The sequence below is a fragment of the Petaurus breviceps genome, unplaced genomic scaffold (genome assembly GCF_028583685.1).
Source record: "Petaurus breviceps papuanus isolate PSGF00001 unplaced genomic scaffold, PetGlider_PUasm1.0 38, whole genome shotgun sequence".
Classification (NCBI taxonomy): domain Eukaryota; kingdom Metazoa; phylum Chordata; class Mammalia; order Diprotodontia; family Petauridae; genus Petaurus; species Petaurus breviceps.
In genome coordinates this window covers 14,304,013-14,324,769 of record NW_027186304.1, presented here as the reverse complement: position 1 = coordinate 14,324,769, position 20,757 = coordinate 14,304,013, and the positions used below count along the sequence as shown (strand labels likewise).

The following is a 20,757-nucleotide window of genomic DNA, read 5'->3' as shown; positions in this document are numbered from 1 at the left end:
CCAGACCCCTGCAACAACAGCACTGTCCTTCACCAGTGGACAGTATTCACTCTCTGTCTGCAGGACAGTCTCAGGATCTCTTAGCCAACAGCCAGGTTCCAGAACTTCTTCAACAAAAAGACTGTCTTTCACCAGTGGACAAATCTGGCAAAACAACATCAGAACAGACAGACAAAGTACCAGCAAAACAGCCATGTCTCCTCAGTCCTTGGCAGCTCAGGGGGCAGGTCTCAAAAGTCCAGGGCAATTCAAAGTGGCCCCCAGCAATCCTCTCAGTCTCTCTCTCTGCCAAAAAGTTCTTCTGCCTCTCTCTTGTCTCTCCAAATCTACGTCACCAGCTCCTTCCCAGTTCAGGACTTTCTTTTCACATCAACAAGTCCATCCCACAGGTGGGATTAACAAGCTCTGGGTTTTAACACAATCAATTTGAAAACCAAGCCAATACAGGGGAATCTTTATATTCCATTACTATCACACTTGATCCCTTTAAGATTTGCAGGCCAGGGCCTCCTGAGGCAGCCACATCTTTGCTGCTTCTTACCGGGGGGGGGGGGGTCGGGGTGCAGGGGCTGGACCATGCTCTTCAGTCCCCCCTTTTCCAACCGAATTCCACACTGACCTTTTACTTTATCTTTGGCGTTTATGTGTTGAGAAGTCTGGAAAGCACCACAGCAGCTGGTGATTCACTCTCCTGAAGTCTGCTCAGGCCATGGCTAGTTGGGGCCACTCTGGGGCCAGAACCATGTGGCTTAAGGGATAGTGTGCTCAGCTCCCAGCTCAATGAGCTTTGCCCTTCCTGTCAGCCTGCTGGTTTTCCTTCAGCAGGAGATTTGTTTCTCTCTTTCACTTTGTGTGTTCTGTAGCTCTAAAGTTTTGTTTAGAGTAATTTTTTTACATGTATTTGAAGTGATTAGAGCAGGAGCTCACACCAACTTTGTGCTTCTACTCTGTCATCTTGCCTCTGTCTCCACCTAATAATTTTTAAGAATCATAAATGAGTAAATAAAGTGTTTTAGATTTCTTCCACAGTGATTGCTGTGGAAGTCTAACTGATAAAAGAAGTATATCTCTCAAGTCTTTAAAAAAACAAATTTGAAGGGGATACTGGAATCCAAAGAACTCAAGAGACAACATCTCCATAGAAGGTGGTCCAGTTAAAAAACAGAATATAGCACAAAGTTAATCAAGAGTTTCAAGAGAAAGACTATTTTGGTTTATAAAGTATTCCACCAAACATCATGCCTTATACTTATCTCTTTCTTAATCCTAGATAACACTGCCTCAGTACTCACCAGGAGAAATGGATTCCGGAGACAAGAACAGTCTGTTTACTATCTGCCAATTTTCATCGTGGACAGTGGTTCTCCTTCCCTTAGCAGTACCAACACGCTCACCATCCGAGTGTGTGACTGTGATGCAGATGGCATAGCTCAAACGTGTAATGCAGAGGCATACATTTTACCAGCAGGACTTAGCACGGGAGCCCTTATAGCAATCCTTGCCTGTGTCTTGACATTATTAGGTAGGTACCAGAGGTATTACCCATTTTCCTTTTCCTAGCACAGTAGACAGAGCAAGGACAAGAGCACAAATGTTGGTACTTGGCTATGTTCCATACTATTTACTTTGAGTTTTACTTAGGGAATTAACATGAATATTACACTAAGTGGTGTTTTATATCACTAAGAAACACAAAGTTAATTGTTTGGGCACATCAAATTTAGATAAATTATATCAAAGTTAAGCAGCCTCCAGTGGCATATTAAAAGTAAAACTCATGAGGAATTATATCAATTGCATCTTACAAAACAGTTGAAGATAAATGGTTCACATTTTAAAATGACTTTTTAAAAGGGTGTTTTTAAACTTCTCACAGCTGTTTATTTTCAGATTACTCTATATGCCTTATCTGCCCACTGAGAGCCCACCATTTCATTTTTCCTTTCAAAGTTCCTTAAAAGTATTCTCTGATCAGTAAAGTTTATTCAAATGCTAGCAGTTGCAACTGTTGTAAATTAATGAGAAAATCCAGAGTATCTTTTACATGGTGTTCTTTTATTTTAGGATTTAATTAATAGCATAAATGGAATAGTCATGGAATTGAAGACAAAGCAGGAGACATATTTTAGCCAATTGTCAACTTGATCCAGAAATTCACTAAGTACAGTAGTAATTGTTAAACAATATAACAGGTAACTCAATTAATCAGTATAGTTGGAGGATGGAGTATCCCAACAAATTATCCATTTAATTTATGGCTAATCCATTCCAGTATGTAAATGACCCTAACAAAGGTAGAGAAATGTGGGAGGATATGGAATAGACCTTGATCTAGTTTCCTGCATGTGAACATAATTATCTTCCTTTGTCTCTTAATTACTGATTAAAAAAAACTCGGATCACAAAGAAGCCATAAAAATGCAAAATTAAAGTGGTATCCTATGGCTCAAGCAAAACAAACATAAAAAGGAAAATAATTTCCTAAAATTTCACACATATAAAGCTTCAGAAGTTCTCAAGTAAATATAAGCATTTCAAATTTAAAGTTGTGTTTGAATTAAAATCAAATTGTGGTCATTCTGAGTAAGAGTAGAACAGAATGTAATTAAATTGAAAAAAATGAAGTGATGAAAATCTAAATCACAGGTTCTCTGAATTAAGAAGACAAAGATTCGGGGTTGAATCTAGTTTTTTTTTGTTTTGTTATGGGTTTTTCCTCCCTTTGAATCAAAACTTTTAAGAAGTCCTTGGTAAGAAATAAAAACAAAAATCAGGTAAATAGAATTGACTATATCTCACATCAACTCAATCTACATTTCCCAGATAAAGATTTTATAGTATTTTCCATGGATTGGGTCAGCCTGTGATTTGGAGATTATAAAATTTAACCATAGTCACAAAGTAATAATAAATAGCGGAGGCAAATTCAACTTATAATCTTTGTTCTTTTAATTCAGCTATAAGATATCTAGCTGTAGGATTTTAGTCTTAGTTCTAACCAGTGACATAATTTTACCATATACATTATTTTTGAAAAATCACTTTTAGGTTAATCAAAAACAAGATGACAAGAAACTTTAAATGATGAAAATATGTATATACATATTCATAGTGCTTTACATTTAAAAAGTGCTTTCATATTTATTTAAATATATTTCAAATTATTAAGAACCCTCCAATTTGTTCATTCACTTTAAAAATCCCATATCTTTCATCCAGTTTTACTTTCTAAATGTTTCCAAATAGTATGACTCAATCAGAAGATGGTGGTGTCTGACATGTAAATTCAACTTCAGACACTTAAATTTTGCTTCCCTCCTTTATCTTTGCCATCTTATCAAAGATAACTCACTAAAAGTCTTAGTCATTACCCTTTCCAAGACTTTCCCAATGAACCAATGTCCCTCTATGCATCTTACTTGAGTTCTTAAAAAACAATCATTATAAGATCTCTCCTTTCCCCAATATCTTCATTTTATTCCCATAATCACACTTTTTGTATTCTGCTATGTCTATTTCAATGTACTTATGTTCAGAATTTTTTAAATGATAAATTTAAATCAGTACCAGCTCATGTACGTTTACTGCATTCGTAAATGAGTTAGATACCCCACACATGAAATTAGGCCATTTGGATGGGATAGCTTCTCTTGTTGAGCATTTGGTTTACCAAGTCTATCTGGATTTATCTTTGCTACACCTAAGAAATTGATGTGAATATTCTTCTTAGTTTCAGGAATTAAAGCCCAAACTTCCACAGACCATGGAGCTGATTCATTGAAAGTTTAATTGTAAAGAAAAGAGAATTGATGGGGTCTCTAGTTACCCATAGAGTATCAAGTTCATATGAAAGCATGAACTTGAAAAAGAATATTACTTTTTGGCTGAAAAAGAAATATTGCTATTGGGAAAGGGTCTTTGTCAGTAGTCCTACAAAAGCTGTTTACAACACACTCAAAAACCAGGAGTTAAGCCCTTATCTGTTTCCTGTTCTTAAGTGTCACATTGCCAATAAATTGGATGTCTTGCAGGCTTCTCAAATTCAACAGAATTCATTATTTTTATTCCCCCCACCCCCAAAAACCTGTCCCTCTCCCAAACTCCCCTAGATCAGTTAAAAGTACTGGACATTTCAAGGTTCGCAATTACAGTCATCCTTGACTCTCTTTCAGACTTTACGTGAAATCGTATCCCAGGTCTATTCTTTTGCCATGGCCTATTTCCCATGCATTCCATTCTCTTCATTGACACAGTCACCACCCTGAGTAAGGCCTTCAGCTTTTACCTAGACTATTGGAGTAACTTCTGAATTGATCTCCCTGCTTCATCTCCCCCCACTCTAATCTCACAGCTGCCAAACTGATATGTCTAAGCATAGTTCTAACCATGCAACTGCCCTGCTCAGGAATTTCAGTGGCTCATGTACAAACTCTCTTTTTGGCACTTACTGCTCTTCAAAATTTGGCTCCAAACGACCTCTCTAGGCTTATTATTTTCATTTACCTTCCTCATGTACTCTGGGCTAGCCAGTTACACTGCCTTCTTGCTGTTCCTCAGACAAGACACTTAATCGCCCATTTCCCACAATTATCTTGAATTTTTATATATTGTGTAGCTATTTATATATTTGTTTCTTCATCAGTAAAATATAAACTTTTTGAAAGAACTTTTTTCTTCCCTTCCCCCCTTCTGTCTCTCTCTTATTTCTGCTATCTAGTGCAGTGCCTGGCATATAGTAAGATAAATGCTTTTTGGTTGATTGATCCCTCACTATGGCTAAAGGGCCATGAGATTGTCTTTTATTCCAGTCAGCCTTCATGCTATGGTACATGAGCAGCTAATTGGCATAATGGATAGAGTGCAAGGTTTGGAATCAATTGGACCTGAGTTCAAATCCAGACTGAGATAGTTACTGTGCTAGTCACTTAAGCTGTCTGCCTCAGTTTCCTCAACTATAAAATAAGTATAACAGCATTGCTTTACGGGGTGGCTGTGAGAAACAAATGAAAAAAAAATTTGTAAAGTGCTTATTAGCACCTTACATAGCATAGAAGTCACTTAATAAATGTTTTTGCCTTTCCTCTTCCTCACACATCATCTTAGTATGCCAGAGTCACCTTACTTTTATCATATATCTTTCTGTTGTCCTTTGGATTATCTGTAATTTTGATGGGTGTGAAAGGAAATATACAGGCACATGGGTGGCCCAGTTGGTAAAGTGCTGGGCTTGGAGTCAGAATGACCTGAGTTCAAATATATATGGCCCAGGGTGTTTGTGAGCGTCAAATGGCATATGTGTGAAGCATTTAGCACAATAACAGGAACATAGTATTATCCTTATTATTATTTATTATGACAAATTAATTTGTCATGAAAACATCAAATCAGTATTGATGTTTTTTTTTCTGTATGGAAATAACTCCTTACCTGAGTATCCTAAGTCACAGTTTTTATATTTCTAAGACCCTTTTCTTGTCTATACTCGACTATTTGATTTCTGATACATTTTGTATAGTACCTAAATCCATCATATGCTTTTTGATTTGTTTGCCCATGATTTCTACATAAGCTAATGGAGCATTTAAAAAAGTAGTGAATATTTTGTAGTGAAAGGAGCATTTAATCTCTCTGGCATCCTGGTTCAAATCTTGGCCCTACTGAATATCTGGATGATTGTTGGGCAGGTCATTTTAATTTGACTCAGCTTACTTAAAATTAGGGGGTTGGACTAGGTAAACTTTAAAGACCTTTTCAGGTCTAAATCCATTATTCTCTGATAAATGTTTCAATCCTTTGTTCATTGAAGAAAAATATTTTGAACAGCACATATTCTTTCCCTCAAGTAGTTTACAATTTTATAGGAAGCATATATACAGATAATAGAAAATATGTGCATATGTGAAGAACTGCCAGATAAATTAAGCTCCCTTGAAGGAGGAATCACTATTTGCCCTCCACATCCTTTGCCTTGCCACTCCTAAATATATGTTCAGAAGGTAACTATGGATGTGTTGAGGAGCTTATGGTCAGTTATTTCTAATCAGTGTCTTCTGAGCAGGGATTGAAATGATATGAAAGACAATATCAGAAAATCCAAGGATGCTAATAATCTATAAAGACTAGCAAGTTTGCTTTTGGACTGTGCTTAGCATAGTTCCTGACACCTAGTAGGTGCCTATTAAAGGTTTATTGAATGAATAAATAGATAACCAGGAATGAATTTGCAACATTGGTGGAATACATTTCATAGAAAGCAAATAGGCACAAAATAAAGATCAGGGTTGTTTCAACAAAGCTCCTAAATGCATTGTAATGCAAAGGGATTTTTTAATTGGTTATTTTATCTTCCTGGCTTTTCCTCGCCTGGTCTCCAAACTTCAGAAGGTTTGTCTTAAGCTGTGTGTATTATGAAAAAGGGAGATCACAAGGTCTCAAGAAGCTTTGGAGCTGAAAGGTACCTTTGATTACTGAATCCAACTCTTTCATTTGCTAGATAAGATACTAAGCCCAAGAAAGATTAAGTGACCCATCCAAAGTCACACAGGTAGCGTATTAATATATGCAGGATTCCTGGGGAGAAATTACATTTTTTGTTGTTGTTTGTGCATGATAGGAGTAAGGCAGGGAAATACCTTTGGAATGGTTAAATTATAATGGAAACCAGCTTTTAATAATATCCAGCCCCTAGGCTCTGCCTCCTGATATAACAGTTGACTATATCAATTTGAAGTTTTTCTTTCCCTAATAGCTAGGAATCCATAACTAAGAAAGGAGACACACATGCAAAGTGTTGATAGTTCTAGAAAGGCAATAACAGCTAGTTCAATTATGACCTTATATTTAGTAATTAACAAATTAGACCCCTACTTTGTACTGTTTATGACTTGAAAAAATACCTCTACTTATGATACTTCTTCTTTAGGATGAAATTTGATACTTTACATTTGTTTTTCTTATGGAAGATTATAACTACTTTATATATAAAAGAGTAAGGTACTTTAGTCACCCTTCTCTGAAATATAAATTACATTCCCTAAAATTACCAACACATGTATAACCTCATATTCTTTTGGCCATGATTAATACTGAATACTGATTTATGGGGTTAATTTCCCATAAGACTCAAACTGCTTTACAGAATTATAAATTTTCAACATATCTGAAAAGCAATAGCTTCAGTGGCTCATAGGTAATCATTTCTTGGGAGAAAATGAACAAGGAATAAGAAATTTTTAGCTCTTTCATTTAAAAACATTTTTAATGTTTCAGATTGCACATGGGTTCAAATAAAGTTTCTGTAAGATTATTTTTTGCTTGATTCAAAGAAGGATTTTCCACCTTAAAGCAGTGACTGAGTTGTTATAAAGCCTTTTTCCTCTCTAATTTGGGCATTGAGCAAAGCAGTTGAGGTCCAATGGCAGTATTCAGATACAATATGTAATAGTCTATTCCTGCTTCAGAAATCCAAATCTAATAAGGCTTGCTCAGAAGCATGCTGCTGCTTAGGGGAATCCATATGCCTCCATTCCTTTTCAGGTGACCAGCTGGACCACTAGCTGTCAGATGTTCTTCCTTAAATGATGACAGTATCTTTCCTCTTGTCTTCTTCATCCATCAGCTGATGAACAGTATGAATTACTGCCATAATTCACGAGTATGTTTAATTGTTATGTTTTTATGTATGAAATGCTCCTTACTTGAGCCAAGTGTCTAATAAACATTCCATAAATAAAATAAGCTTACCTTAGAGGAAAAATAATGGTTTCATTTTGAGGATTCTTGATTCTAATTGTAAATGTTTAAGTCATAGAAATGTAAAGAAGTCTGTCGCTTGGTCTGACATACCAAGTTCCCAATGGAAAAAAAAAATGAATCGACTCTAGTAGTTAATGGTAACATATGTTTTCCTCCTTCAAAAAAGGGTAACTGGAGAGTTCTTTACAAAACATGTTAATTTCTATTTCCTATACTCAGAGACCTATTTGGACAGTGGGGATTGGTAGCTGCCTATAGGTGACACATGTTAGCAGATGCTAGGTGCTTTATTTTTTTCATTTAGTTTAGTGGAGCTATAACTTGACTGGTTCGAGATCAAGATAGTTCCTACCATCTCTGTTCCTTATTAAAATTACTAACTGAGCCACCAAGTGAAAATCTCCTGGTTGTTTTATTAGGGAGGCGTATTGTGAAAGTTTCCATTTTGCTTTGGTAATTTTGTTTTGTTGTTTAATTTCCAATTTTTCTGAATTTCTAAATTCTCTAAAATTTCCACCATTAAGAAGGCCTCATAAAATTAATCAAAACTTACACTTATTTAGATTACAATTCCATTAACTTGGATCCCTTTTTTAAATATATTCAACAAGTATTTATTAAATACCTACTTTTTTGCAGTTTCTCCACTCAGGGTGAAACCTAGGCCAACAGAGTGCAAGGTCTAACACTTCCTACACTGCTGGAAAGCCTTTGGAATAGGTCCTAAAGATGTAGGCACATGAGGCCCCAGTTAGCTAAATTCAGAGGCTCTTCACCAGCTTAGTCAGTTGGATGAATTGGGGAAGCAGTCGCCACTCCTGCTGGCCATCTGCTAAGATGTATAGAAGTCATGATGGAAGGAAGGAACCTGTAAAGACAAAACCACAAATTCTTGGAAGTACAGGGATATTTACAATGAAATACATTTGTTCTTATGAGGGATAAAAAGGAATAAGGTACATTCCCTGTCTTTATGAAGCTTACATCATAGTGTAATTACACATGTGTATTAAGTAGGTAAGTAGTCAGATTGGGGGTGGAGAGGAAAGCCGATAAGGGTTCACGGAAGAGGTTTGAGCAGCAGAAGGTTTTTGAAAAAGGGGTAATGTGATCAGAGCTATCCTTTCACAGGATTGTTTTTGCAACAATATGTAAGATTTCAGGGAAAGAAAAACTAAGGCAGCAAGACTATTTAGGGAGCCATTGTAATAATCTAAGCAAAAAGCAATGAGGAGGGTAAATACTGCAATAGTAGTAGAACCGAGAAAGGAAGAGATTTAAGAGATGGAACTAGTGATTGACTAAGTAGTGAAAGAGGGAGAAGAATCAAAGATGACTTCCAAGTTTCAAGTCTGAGTGATTGGGAGGGAGGATGGTTGTGTCAAAGTGCCAAGTGGGAAAGAAGAGGAGATTTGATTGAGAAATTGAGTTGTCTTTTACGAGACTGAAGTACTGCAACATCCAGGTCAAAATAATTAAGTGGCAGTTGGAAATGCTAGCTTGGAGCTTTGGAGAAGTGCTCTATGTTTTTAAGATCATCATGTAAAAAATTTTTGAGAAACATGCATAAGACATTAAACAGGATAAAGATGAAATAAAATAATCTTTAAATAAATGTATTGTATTGAATGGTATAAACTTTTTGCTGCTATTAGTAATTTTAGTGAGGAAAGTTAGTATGCCTCATTATTTTTGAAAATCTGTTTAACATATTATGATGCAGCAATTCTAAGGTCTGATTTTAAATTAAGTCTAGTTCTAAGTTAATTTCAATGCTGCATTTTAATATGTATATCCAAAAGGAGCTGCACTTACTAAATTGTGAGAGTAGTTTCCTTTTTCTCTTGCTATTTTTTTTCTTTTCCTAAATAGTATTTTATTTTTTCCAATACATGTAAAGATATTTTTAACATTCATTTTTTTATAAAATTTTGAGTTCTAAATTTTCACCCTGCCTCCCTTCCCACTCCCCCTCCCTAAAACAGTAAGCAATTTGACATAGGTTTTATTTATGTATGTGTGTGTATGTATGTGTGTGCAATCATGTAAAACCTATTTCTATATTAGTTATGTTGTTAAAAAAGAAAGTTTGAAAAAAAATGCAGTTTGAAAAATGCAAAAGAAAACCACAAAAAAATAAAGTGAAAATAGTATGCTTTGGTCTACATTCAGACTCCATAATTTCTTTCTCTGTATGTGGATAGATAGCATTTTCCACCATAAGTCTTTAGGAATTGTCTAGGATCATTATATTGCTGATAAAAGCTAAGTCAATTATAATATTGATCATTGCACAATGTCGCAGTTACTTTGTACAATGTTCTCCTGGTTCTGTTCACTTCACTTTGCCTGATAATCATTTTCTAATTACATCCAGTATTATACAATGGTTTTTGCTTAAATTCAGCTACCAAATTTCTGTCTTCCCTGATGCTATTCAATTGGTCTTGCAAGGTGTGTATTTTTAGATGCTTAACGCAAGGAGTTAAAAAATCATTGAACATTTTGTTTAGAGAGGTTTTCAAAAGGTTTAAATTTTTGCTTCCAAATTTCTCGAGTATAGAGACAAATTTTCATCATTTTCAGCAAAAAAGTATGAGTTTTTAAATGTTTTGCTAATCATGATGGCTTCGTACAATAATTTGCTATTATCCCAGGACATACTAGATATTTGGTACATAATTTGGAAAGGTGCATAATTAAGGATAATAGACGGGAATATATATTTCAAATATTCCTTTTGATGCAGTGATTTCAGTTTTTTGCATCCTTCTTGTCATTTGTCATTAGTAATTGTTTCACCATGTAATGTGGCTGACAGAGTTCATACCAAGAGTAAGAGAACTGTCAACTCTGCCACTTTCTTATTAGTTATCTGTACACAAATTATTTGTATCATCTTCAGCTCATGATTTCTTTAAGATATTTTTAAACTACTTGTCAATGTTGTGAGGGTTGTTAAGACTAGGTAATAAAATTACTAAGTCCATTTAACTGCACACAAATAAACTTCAATATGTTGGAAGTAAACAAACAAGTAAAACTGTCAACCCCTTCATGTTTAACTCTGGGTCTTTTCTCAGGTTATCTTGCCTACCTTACATGACTCATTGTTATTCAACATAGTGACTGAGAGTGCCAATTACAATCTATGTGTCAATTAAGAATAAAGCTTTTAAAAATTTAGATTAAAAACAAAAAATTAATACTGTCATGCAATACCCTAATGTATCAACTTATACACTTTAATATGGAGACCACTGATTTAGAGCTGGGTTTAGGCTAGAGGTAAGAGATATGAGACTGTGCCAATTACAACTGAAAATGAAATATTCTATTTGCCAAAATTGTCAAGCATAATATAAGCAAGTCACAGGAATGATGTTTAATCCATCCTACTTCATGTATAGTTGACTATAATCCATACAGTCACATCCCACCATCTTCCCTTCCCTGACCCCAATTAATGTTTTCTATTTGTCACTCTCAATCCATGATATTTTATTTTGCCTTATACTTATTTGTGTATTTTATTTACTCCCAAAGGTGACAGACTATGAATAATGGGACTCTGCCTTATCTGTGCATCTCCCTCAGTATTTAGTATAATGCTTAACATATAGTTGATTCTTAATGAATGCATGAATTTGAAATTTCTCTCAACATTAAGTAATTTATCCAAAAAATTAAGCCACTCGTTTTATTAATTTTATTCATCTTAGGGCAATTATCCAGCTTGAATTATCATTAATTTCAATTAAAACCATCATAATTATCTTAGTATTTTGCTTTAAGCAATATATTACAAGTTATATATGATTTGACTCATGGTGAATATAAACCCAAGAATCAATTAGTAGTATTAAGATAGATCTCTTCTGCAGTACGTTACAGTGATTGTTAAAATCATAACTAAAATATTTTTGACTTCCCTGATTACTAGAAGAAAAGATCATCCTATTAGAATAAATAATTACTTGAAACAACTACTCTCTTGCTGAGAATGTACTAACTGGTTTTTACTTTTCAAAAATATTTAGTTTCTTTTACTTAAAAAGCAAAACAAACAAACAAAAAAAAACACTATCACAATATATGTCCAGAAAGGAATTTGAAAGATCCTCTAATCAGGGTTATTTCCATTCCCTGACCCTAACTCCCCTTTTTAAAAATCAGTCATGAGGCACTGACTCTCTAACAGATTAAAATATTAAGTTCAGTATTCATTTAATAAAATTTTTGCCAACGTAACTTGGCAGAATCTGAAATTAAAAATTCAAAGTATGTTGAGTTATGCATGTAAGAGACACCAAGATGAATGACCATTGTAAGCCATTTATATATGGTAAAAAACTAAATTATTGAAAGCCTACTTTTAATACAGCTACTTTGAAATTATTCAGTAACATTCAGTGTAATTTGTTTTTCAGTTAATACCTCACACAGTAATCACAGCTTTTATCATAAGTATTGTTATTCAATATATCACTTGGTAATAAACAGCGCATCTTTACTGAAAAATTACAAGATTTTTCTAATATTCTTGAATCTTTTTCTTAAATAAGAACTTCTGTAAAAATTCATTATTCCTACTGTTTAAGGGAAACTATCTGAAAGGTAGAAATATAAGAGAAAGACCGATTTTTGTTTGACTAGGCATGCTCACGTCACATTGTCCGAATTAGGACTCATAATTATTTCAGTAGGTTGCAAACCAATGGTGTAAATTTGATAGGGACAAATGTAAAGTTCTACAAGCAAATTCAAAAACTCAATTGTATAAATACAGGACAGGGAAATAATCTGACTTGACAGAAGCGGGTGAAAAAGATGGGGTTTTAATTGGCTACAATCTGAATAGGAATGAGAAGTTTGATGTAATAGGTTGTAATATAATTCCTTCCTAATGCTGTATGTGCATATATAAACATGTGATATAGGGAATATTTAGTATATATTTGTGTGTAAAAGGGAATAAAGCAGAGAGAGAAGGAGGAGGAAAAGTTCTATGAAAACATAAAGCATTATCACTGGAAAGAGAAGCATTGTGCTGAGCCTTGGTCAGTCTATATTTTTCTAGTAATTTGATCAGTTTTGCCTTTTAAGAAGAACAGTTACAAATATGGGCACATGGAAAGAAGAATGACAGAATAGTAAGACATCTGGAAAACATGCCATATGGAGAGCATCTGAGGGATTTTAAAAGTGAAGCCTGCGAAGTAGAAACATGAGGAAGGAAAAATCATACATGCCCTTGTATGTCTGAAGGACTATCATCTGTTAAAGGGGATAAGATTATTTTATATCAGTCCAGAAGACAAAACGAGGGCCAGCAGAAATTCCAGGGAGACAAATGTCGTGTCAATACTTTCTAGCAACTGCTTTTGTGTCACATAGCTGCCCACTAAAAATAGAGGAGGTGGGTTGTTAGTTGTATCTAATGCCTCGCAGCTGAGTGGATCATGCTGTTCATGGGGTTTTCCTGGTAAAGATAGCAGAGTGATTTGCCATTTCCTTCTCCAGTTCATTTTACAAATGAGGAATGGATTCAAACATTAAGTGACTTACCCAGGCTCACACAGAGACTTCCTCTGTGCCACCTGGCTGCCCTCCACTTTATTTTACCAGTGAATTAATTGAGACCAAGAGATATTAATTACTTGCCAAGGTTACCCATATTTCCAACTTGTCTCATAACTACAAATACATAGTATCTGAACCCTCCCAAACTAAGATGTCTTAGTTAAGGGCACCAACTTTCCTAATGTCAGTATTTTGTACTGCTTCACAACTACTACTTCAACTGTATTCAGAACTAGCACTTTAGTATTACAGTGGTATGTGAAAGGAAACATTTCAATATATAGCAGGCTTTTAAAAATGTATATAATAATAACTTCTTTTCAAAGAATATATTCCTTTTAATACAGGAATTATCTCCAGTCCCTGCAGAACATTTAATACTTGGTCTACAATATTGGGGTGGGGAACCAGTAGCTTTGAGGCCACATGTGGCCTTATAGGTCCTTGGGTATGGTCTTTTGACTGAGTTCAAGTTTTTTTACTTTGTTTTTTTTTTTAAGCAATTGAGGTTAAGTAACTTGCTCAAGGTTACACGGCCAGGTTTCTGGGTGTAGTGCTAAGTGTCTGAGCCCGGATTCGATTCCCCAGGTTATCCCGACACTGGGGCCAGTGCTCTTACTCACTCTGCTACCTGGCCACCCCATGAGTTCAAGTTTTACAGAACAAATTCTTTTACTAAGGGTATTTGTTCTATGAAGTTTGGATTCAGTCTGCACTGGAGGACCTAGATTATCACATGTGGCCTTGAGGAAGTTGTTCCCCACCCATGTACTACATAAAGGTTAAAATATATTTCTTATACTTGCACAAGTGGTTAGAAATTAATATTCTCTTAAGTCATTGAAATGATAAATTGTCTAACCTGCTAAAAGACTTCACATATTCCTTAGCTTCAAACCAAGTGTGAGATAGTCAAGACATGTCTTACAAAGTATTAATTTTACCTTAAATTTTCTTTCACCTGTAGGCAGACCCACCCATTGATAAATTTCCTATTTTTTACTTGTTAGTGAGTACTTATGTTTCAAAGGGAAGGCTTTAATAACTATAGTAGTGTGGAAATATATCTCCATTTGAATAAAGAATAGAAATGGTAGCTTATCACACAATAATACATAATCCTCTGACATGGAAGAAAAAGAAAATCTTCAATATTCTGTTAGGAACCAGGGCATTTATTTAAATCACACTAGAGTTGTGTGGTCAAATGTGGTGACTACCTTCTTACTATCACCCCCACTCACACCCATTCCAAGGCAGCCTTTGTCTCCTTTCTCAATCATTTGCCTAGTCTTGCCTACCTTTTCTCTTTAATCCATGTGTTGAGAATCTTTTTTTAACATTTTATTTTTTTCCCAATGATATATAAAAGCAATTAACATTTAGATTTAAAAAAAAATTCTGAGTTTCAAATTTTCGACCTCCCTCTCTTTACCCTTCCCTAAGACAGCAAGCCATTTGATGTAGGTTATACATGTGCAATCATGCAAAACATATTTCCTTATTGATCATGTAAAAGAAAACACAGACCAAAAACACAATTTAAAAACTATGTTTCAATCTGCATTCTGCCTCCAGCAGTTCTTTCTCTGGAACTTCATAGTATTTTTCATCATGAGCCCTCTGGAATTGTCTTGAATCATTGTATTGCTGAGTATAGCTAAGTCATTCACAGTTGATCATCATATAGTATTGCTGTTTCTGTGTACAATGTGCTCATAGTTCTGCTCACTTTTACTCTGTATCAGTTCATGTAAGTCTTTCCAGGATTTTCTGAAAGCATCCTGCTTATCATTTCTTAAAGCACAATAGTATTCCATTCAAATTATATACCACAATTTATTCAGCTGTTCCCTAATTGACTACCAAAAGAGCTACTATAAAAGTTTTTGTACAAATAGATGTTTTTCCTTTTTTTAAAAAATTTCTTTGGGATACATACTTGCTAATGATATTGCTGGGTCTAAGGGAACACACAGATTTGTAGCTGTTTGGACATAGTTCCAAATTACTTTCCAGAATGGTTGGATCAGTTTACAATTCCACTAACAGTGCATTAGTGTGTCAATTTTCTCACATCTCCAACATTAATCATTTTCCTTTTCTGTCAGATTATCCAATCTTATAGGTATGAGATGGTACCTTACAACTGTTTTAATTTGAATTTTTCTAATCAATAGTGATTTAGACCATCTTTTCATATGACTTTGAATTCTTTGTCTGAAATCATTTGGGGCATGTGATGAGAATTTAACTTTTGCCTACAACTCTCAACTTCCAGATCTCATTTTGATCTACCCAATTTTACTTCTAGTAGCTAGTCTCCTCCTTTCTCTCATTACATCCTCTAACCATTATACATGACACACACTTAGCATATTATAAAAATATACTTTCTACCAAAGTCTTCCTTTTCCCTTGCCTACATGCTTCCATTTTCCCTTTAGTCATTCTATCCACTTAGCTTTTTCCATCTAACCTATATTCTCTTTGCCTAACATCTATCAACTCATTTTCTTTTTGAAGCTTCCCTAATTTAGGTAGAGATTCTCCTATTTGATGATGACTTAGGAAAATCTTAACTAAACATTCTTGGTAAAATAGGGTTATCATAGTTTGTCATAATGGGATGCAATATTTTGTAAGGCATCAGTTGCAATGGCACCAGTATAGATGAATAGGGACACATAGATTATGGTGCAGAATTTAAAATTACTGGATTGCTGTTGGAGTGAAGTGCCCATAGTGCTAACAAGCAAGAGTATGATTCAGTGGGCTTTAAGAAGGAAAGAACTACTTAGTAGATAGATGCCTAGTTAGAAGAAGAGAAGAAACAAAGTAAAGGAATCACTGAGGTTTCAGAGCACTGTGTAGTCCCAGTAGATGAAGAACTCAGCCAAGGCCTGTCAATCAAAATTTTGGCTAGGAGACTAGCATAACACCTGGAAAGATGGAAAGGCCTTAAAGGGAAGTGCTTAGTTTTTCTACTACCTCTATAATGCTAAAAAATGATAGTTAGATAACCAATCATATCTTTATTGTGCTTAAACAAGAAAATAAACAAGTGCATTATTTCACCATTTCAGTGGATCTGTTATCCTTATTCAGTGGTAACCACACAAGGCTTTTTCATACAACATGATTTCTCTTCCATATTTTTCTGTAGCTCCTCGATAAAGTGTCATCTAACAAACTGGAGGTCTTACTATAGGTATTTTGAAACAAAGAAAAATATCAAAATAATATACAGAATTTATTGGAGTAGGTTAATCATAAATATTTGCTGAATTCTACTAGATCATTAAAACTTTTCATTTTATGTGCAATAAAATACATACATATCTGATCTGTAAAAAATGCTACCAGTTTTGGGTTTTCATTCTACATATTCACTTTAGATTGTAATTCCACATCTATAACACTGATTTCAAAGGGCAAACCGACTACATAGATACTTAAATGTGAAAGTCCTCATTGTTCAAAATTGGCTCGTAAAGTTTTCTCGGACTAATGTATCATAAAACAAACCATTTTTGATTATATTTTTAGGTCTTATGTTTGTAAGTCCTGTACATTTTAGACTGATGTAGCAATAATTCGTTTTCATAGTGCAACAGTGTAGATGGATCACTAGCTATGCATTGGATAGCCAGTGAAAGAAAATCAATTTATTTTTCTTTGTATTTGTCCCCGCCCCCCCCCCCAAAAGCTTCAAAACATGGTGCTTAATTTCTGTCCTATTTCAGAGGTTTTCAAGAAGTCAAGGAACTTACACCTTTTACAATTCATGTGCTTTTTGTTGTTTCTGTGTTTTCTGCCGAAGAGACTTGGCCTGTCCTTTTTAGTGACCTCCTTTCATATCAAAAACATATATTACACAACGCAACTATTTAAACTGTAATTTATATCAAACTGGTACTGACCTCTTTTGCATGCCTTCCTTGTTAATCACTGAAGTACTCATTTTAATATTGTTGAAGAAAAATCCCTAAACTCAGTAGGGTTATAAATTTGTTAAATCTATCATTGACTGTTCCTGAAAACTTCGTAGTCTTAGATGTTCTCTCTCTGGGCAAAATTCATAAGTACCAAGTATTCCATACATTAAAATGAAGCATAATCTAGTATATGGATGCTTTTAATCTGTGAGTATAGGCCAAATTCTGATCTGTATTTAACTGAGAACTTCACAGTCAAGGAATCAGTGTTTCATCAAAGAGTCTAAGACTAAATACTATAATTCAGTTCACTCTCAAACTGCAGTTATTAAACTATACATAGAACATTTACAAATGTGATTTTACCTTGTAAGCAACTAAGTAGTTAAAAAAAAAGACCTTTTTATTTTATGGATGTAAGACTGTTATGTTCATTCTTAACAAATCCTCAAATTTCTGCTGTCAAATACTGTTGGATATAACATTAAAGAGGGAGAAATCAATCCAGTACAGGTATGGGAAAAATTTTCTTGATGTATAAAAGCATTATCTTTTAAAACCATTTTAGTAGTTTAGAACCACCTATTAAAATGAAATTCCACATTGTAGGTGACAAATTCTCTTTAACATAAAGAAGGGGACCTTTATGGACCAGTTTTGTAGGGCTCATGCCGCTGATGAATAAAGCATTTTTAGAGTTTGTTTTAAACCTTTCCACCTTTGCTATTCTGTGTTTCAGTGTTGGTCCTTATGATTGTCACAATGAGAAGACGGAAAAAAGAACCGTTGATTTTTGATGAGGAGAGAGATATTAGAGAAAATATTGTCCGGTACGATGATGAAGGCGGTGGTGAAGAGGACACAGAGGCTTTTGACATGGCTGCTCTGAGGAACCTGAATGTCATCCGAGATACCAAGACCCGAAGGGATGTGACACCAGAGATTCAGTTCTTAAGTCGACCAACCTTTAAAAGTATCCCTGATAACGTCATTTTTAGGGAATTCATTTGGGAAAGATTAAAAGAAGCTGATATAGATCCCTGTGCTCCGCCTTATGACTCTCTGCAGACATATGCCTTTGAGGGAAATGGTTCAGTAGCAGAGTCACTCAGTTCTTTAGATTCCATCAGCTCAAACTCTGATCAGAATTATGATTATCTCAGTGACTGGGGGCCTCGCTTTAAAAGACTTGCAGATATGTATGGAACTGGCCAGGATGGCTTATACTCATAGCCTTGGGACCTTAGTAGGAAATGCACTGAAGAGAAACAAAACAAACAAAAAAGAACACAAACTCTACTTATTGGACTTAAAGACAGTGTAAATATTTCTCCATTTTTAACCGTTTAGGTTTTTGCCTTGGTGAAGCATATCTTCATTAGACTTGTCCTAGGGACTGCACTGACCACAGATGCTGAGCATTTGAAGGCATTTTGATAAAATGAGATGCTCAGATATATTCGAATAGATAGCAACCCTTATATACCTGCAAAGGCAACTAACCTCTCTGAGTCAGTAGTGCACTGTGACCTTGATGAGCCAGTGATAACCCTGTAAATGCCTTCCCAGTACCACTATGTCTAGATGGAAAGTTTCTCTCTCTGATATGATGAATGAAAGAACAAATGTGGTGCCATTCTAAGAAGTCTTAGTTCTTTATACCAAATCTTTTAGGTTGATATCTGCAGCTTACTGGCATGTGGCATCTAGCAGAATTGTATTGCTTTTGACTAAAGCAGAAATGACCAGAAATATTTGCAAATGCCTAGCTGACTCGTTGCCTCAGTCTACTCACCCCACCAAAACACACAAAACCCTTTAGAATATGTCAATATAATTTATACTTAAGAAAAAAGAAAAAGTTATAGCATTATCTTGCAAAAAAATAATTTATGAAATGCTCAAAATAAGAACTGGGGGGACAAATTTCTCAAAATTAAAAATCATCCTCAGAGGCCTGTGTAGGTATAGGGGAAAAGTTGCTGTCTATTCGATTTTTATTATCTCTTCTGATTTGTACAGGAGAATTTATCTTTTTTTTTTTAATTTGACACATGGTGTTATATTTATTTTGGAGCCCAATCTCCACAAAATTCAGGTCCATTTTACTGCCTCACAGTATTAAACTCATCAGAACATGCTGATTTTTCTCCAGTCTCAGCTACATGAAGGAAATGAAGCATAGAAATGGAGAAATTACAGTAAAGCAATTGAGCCCCATAGTCGTTCATGTCTCAGAGAGGAACACGGATACAAGGACACACAGTTGTTCTTCTGAGCCATTAGGATGCCTGAAGCATTTGAATAAAGTATTTGTATCTTGTATTTTGGAAAGAAGACTACAGAGGGAATGTGGAGTACCTTGGATGGAAGAGGGAATTTGTCATAAGTTCTCTATGCTCCTAAGACTTAAAAGAACTTGTTCTCCCTAGCGCCACCCAGCTTTGCTGTTGAAGCACTTCAATGAAAGACTGTTAGACATTTCTTTCCTATGTTAAAAAAATGTAATAATATTAACTTCAGAATCCATCTTTCAATCCTGATGCAAATAAGTAAGTTCCCCGAGGAATTAACTTCACAATGCATAATTTCTATACTGGTCTGGGAGCCAAAATGAGGAGGGTAATTGCAGACAGTCAAAAATACTGTATAATTTTGAAATAGGATTTCTTAGAATAAGATGAATTTTTTATGATTCCAATAATATTTATACCTATGAGCTTTCATGGTTTAATACTAGTTTATGATGCATATAATCAATTAAGGATTTTTTTTCTTCTCCCTTTATTTTAAAAAAGTTTGTAGTTGAGTTACTGATAAATCTGCAGATAGTGGGCACTGTGTAAAAAGTGGTGTTCTAAAAGAGCTTCTTTCTATATGAAATATAAATATGCCAAGTACACATGAGAGAAAATGAAAGAGTGTAATTTTTGCAGCCCAACATTATAAATGAAGTATGTGAAAGTGGCCTTCAGCTTCATCAAAATAAACAATTCAACAAATTTAATTATCTGAAAATTTCTTTAATTTTGGTAGTTTTACAAGATAGTCATTTCATGAGTCATTAGATCTGCTACAATTTGTATCAAAGAATACGTGTGTATACATACATATATACATACACACATATGATTTCATAATGGAATTGAAAGATACTCATGACTTTTAGTCAAACATGTAAGATTTTCAATAAAAATGAGGGAAAAATGAAGCTTACCCCATTCAATAAAAGCAAAATGTGCTGCAGGAATTATATAGGTGTTAAATCATCCAGGTGCTGAGAAAACAGTTTTATAATAATCCTCTTGTTTTCAGGAAGATAAAATATTTTAGTACATGTGGATTATGGTGTCAAAATTGCTGATTGTTACACCTCTCACTAAATGGAATTGTGAGTACATTATAGAAAAAGAATATCATTCATCTTGCTTTTCCTCCATTTAATAAGAATATAAATTTTCTCACGCTTTCCCCCCTACTT

The 20,757-nt window shown here is 34.7% G+C and overlaps 1 protein-coding gene across 2 annotated transcripts in view; it reads left to right on the top strand.

The window, feature by feature from the left end:
* Window positions 1-18,590, top strand: part of CDH7 (cadherin 7) — a 200,029-nt gene extending 181,439 nt beyond the window's left edge. For both annotated transcript variants that reach the window (XM_069099585.1, XM_069099586.1), the window contains exons 11-12: window positions 1,271-1,522; window positions 18,016-18,590. In XM_069099585.1, the coding sequence (XP_068955686.1) occupies window positions 1,271-1,522; window positions 18,016-18,509 (746 nt within the window). In that variant the 3' untranslated portion in view covers window positions 18,510-18,590. The remainder of the gene's footprint in view (window positions 1-1,270; window positions 1,523-18,015) is intronic.
* Window positions 18,591-20,757: the final 2,167 nt, after the last annotated feature.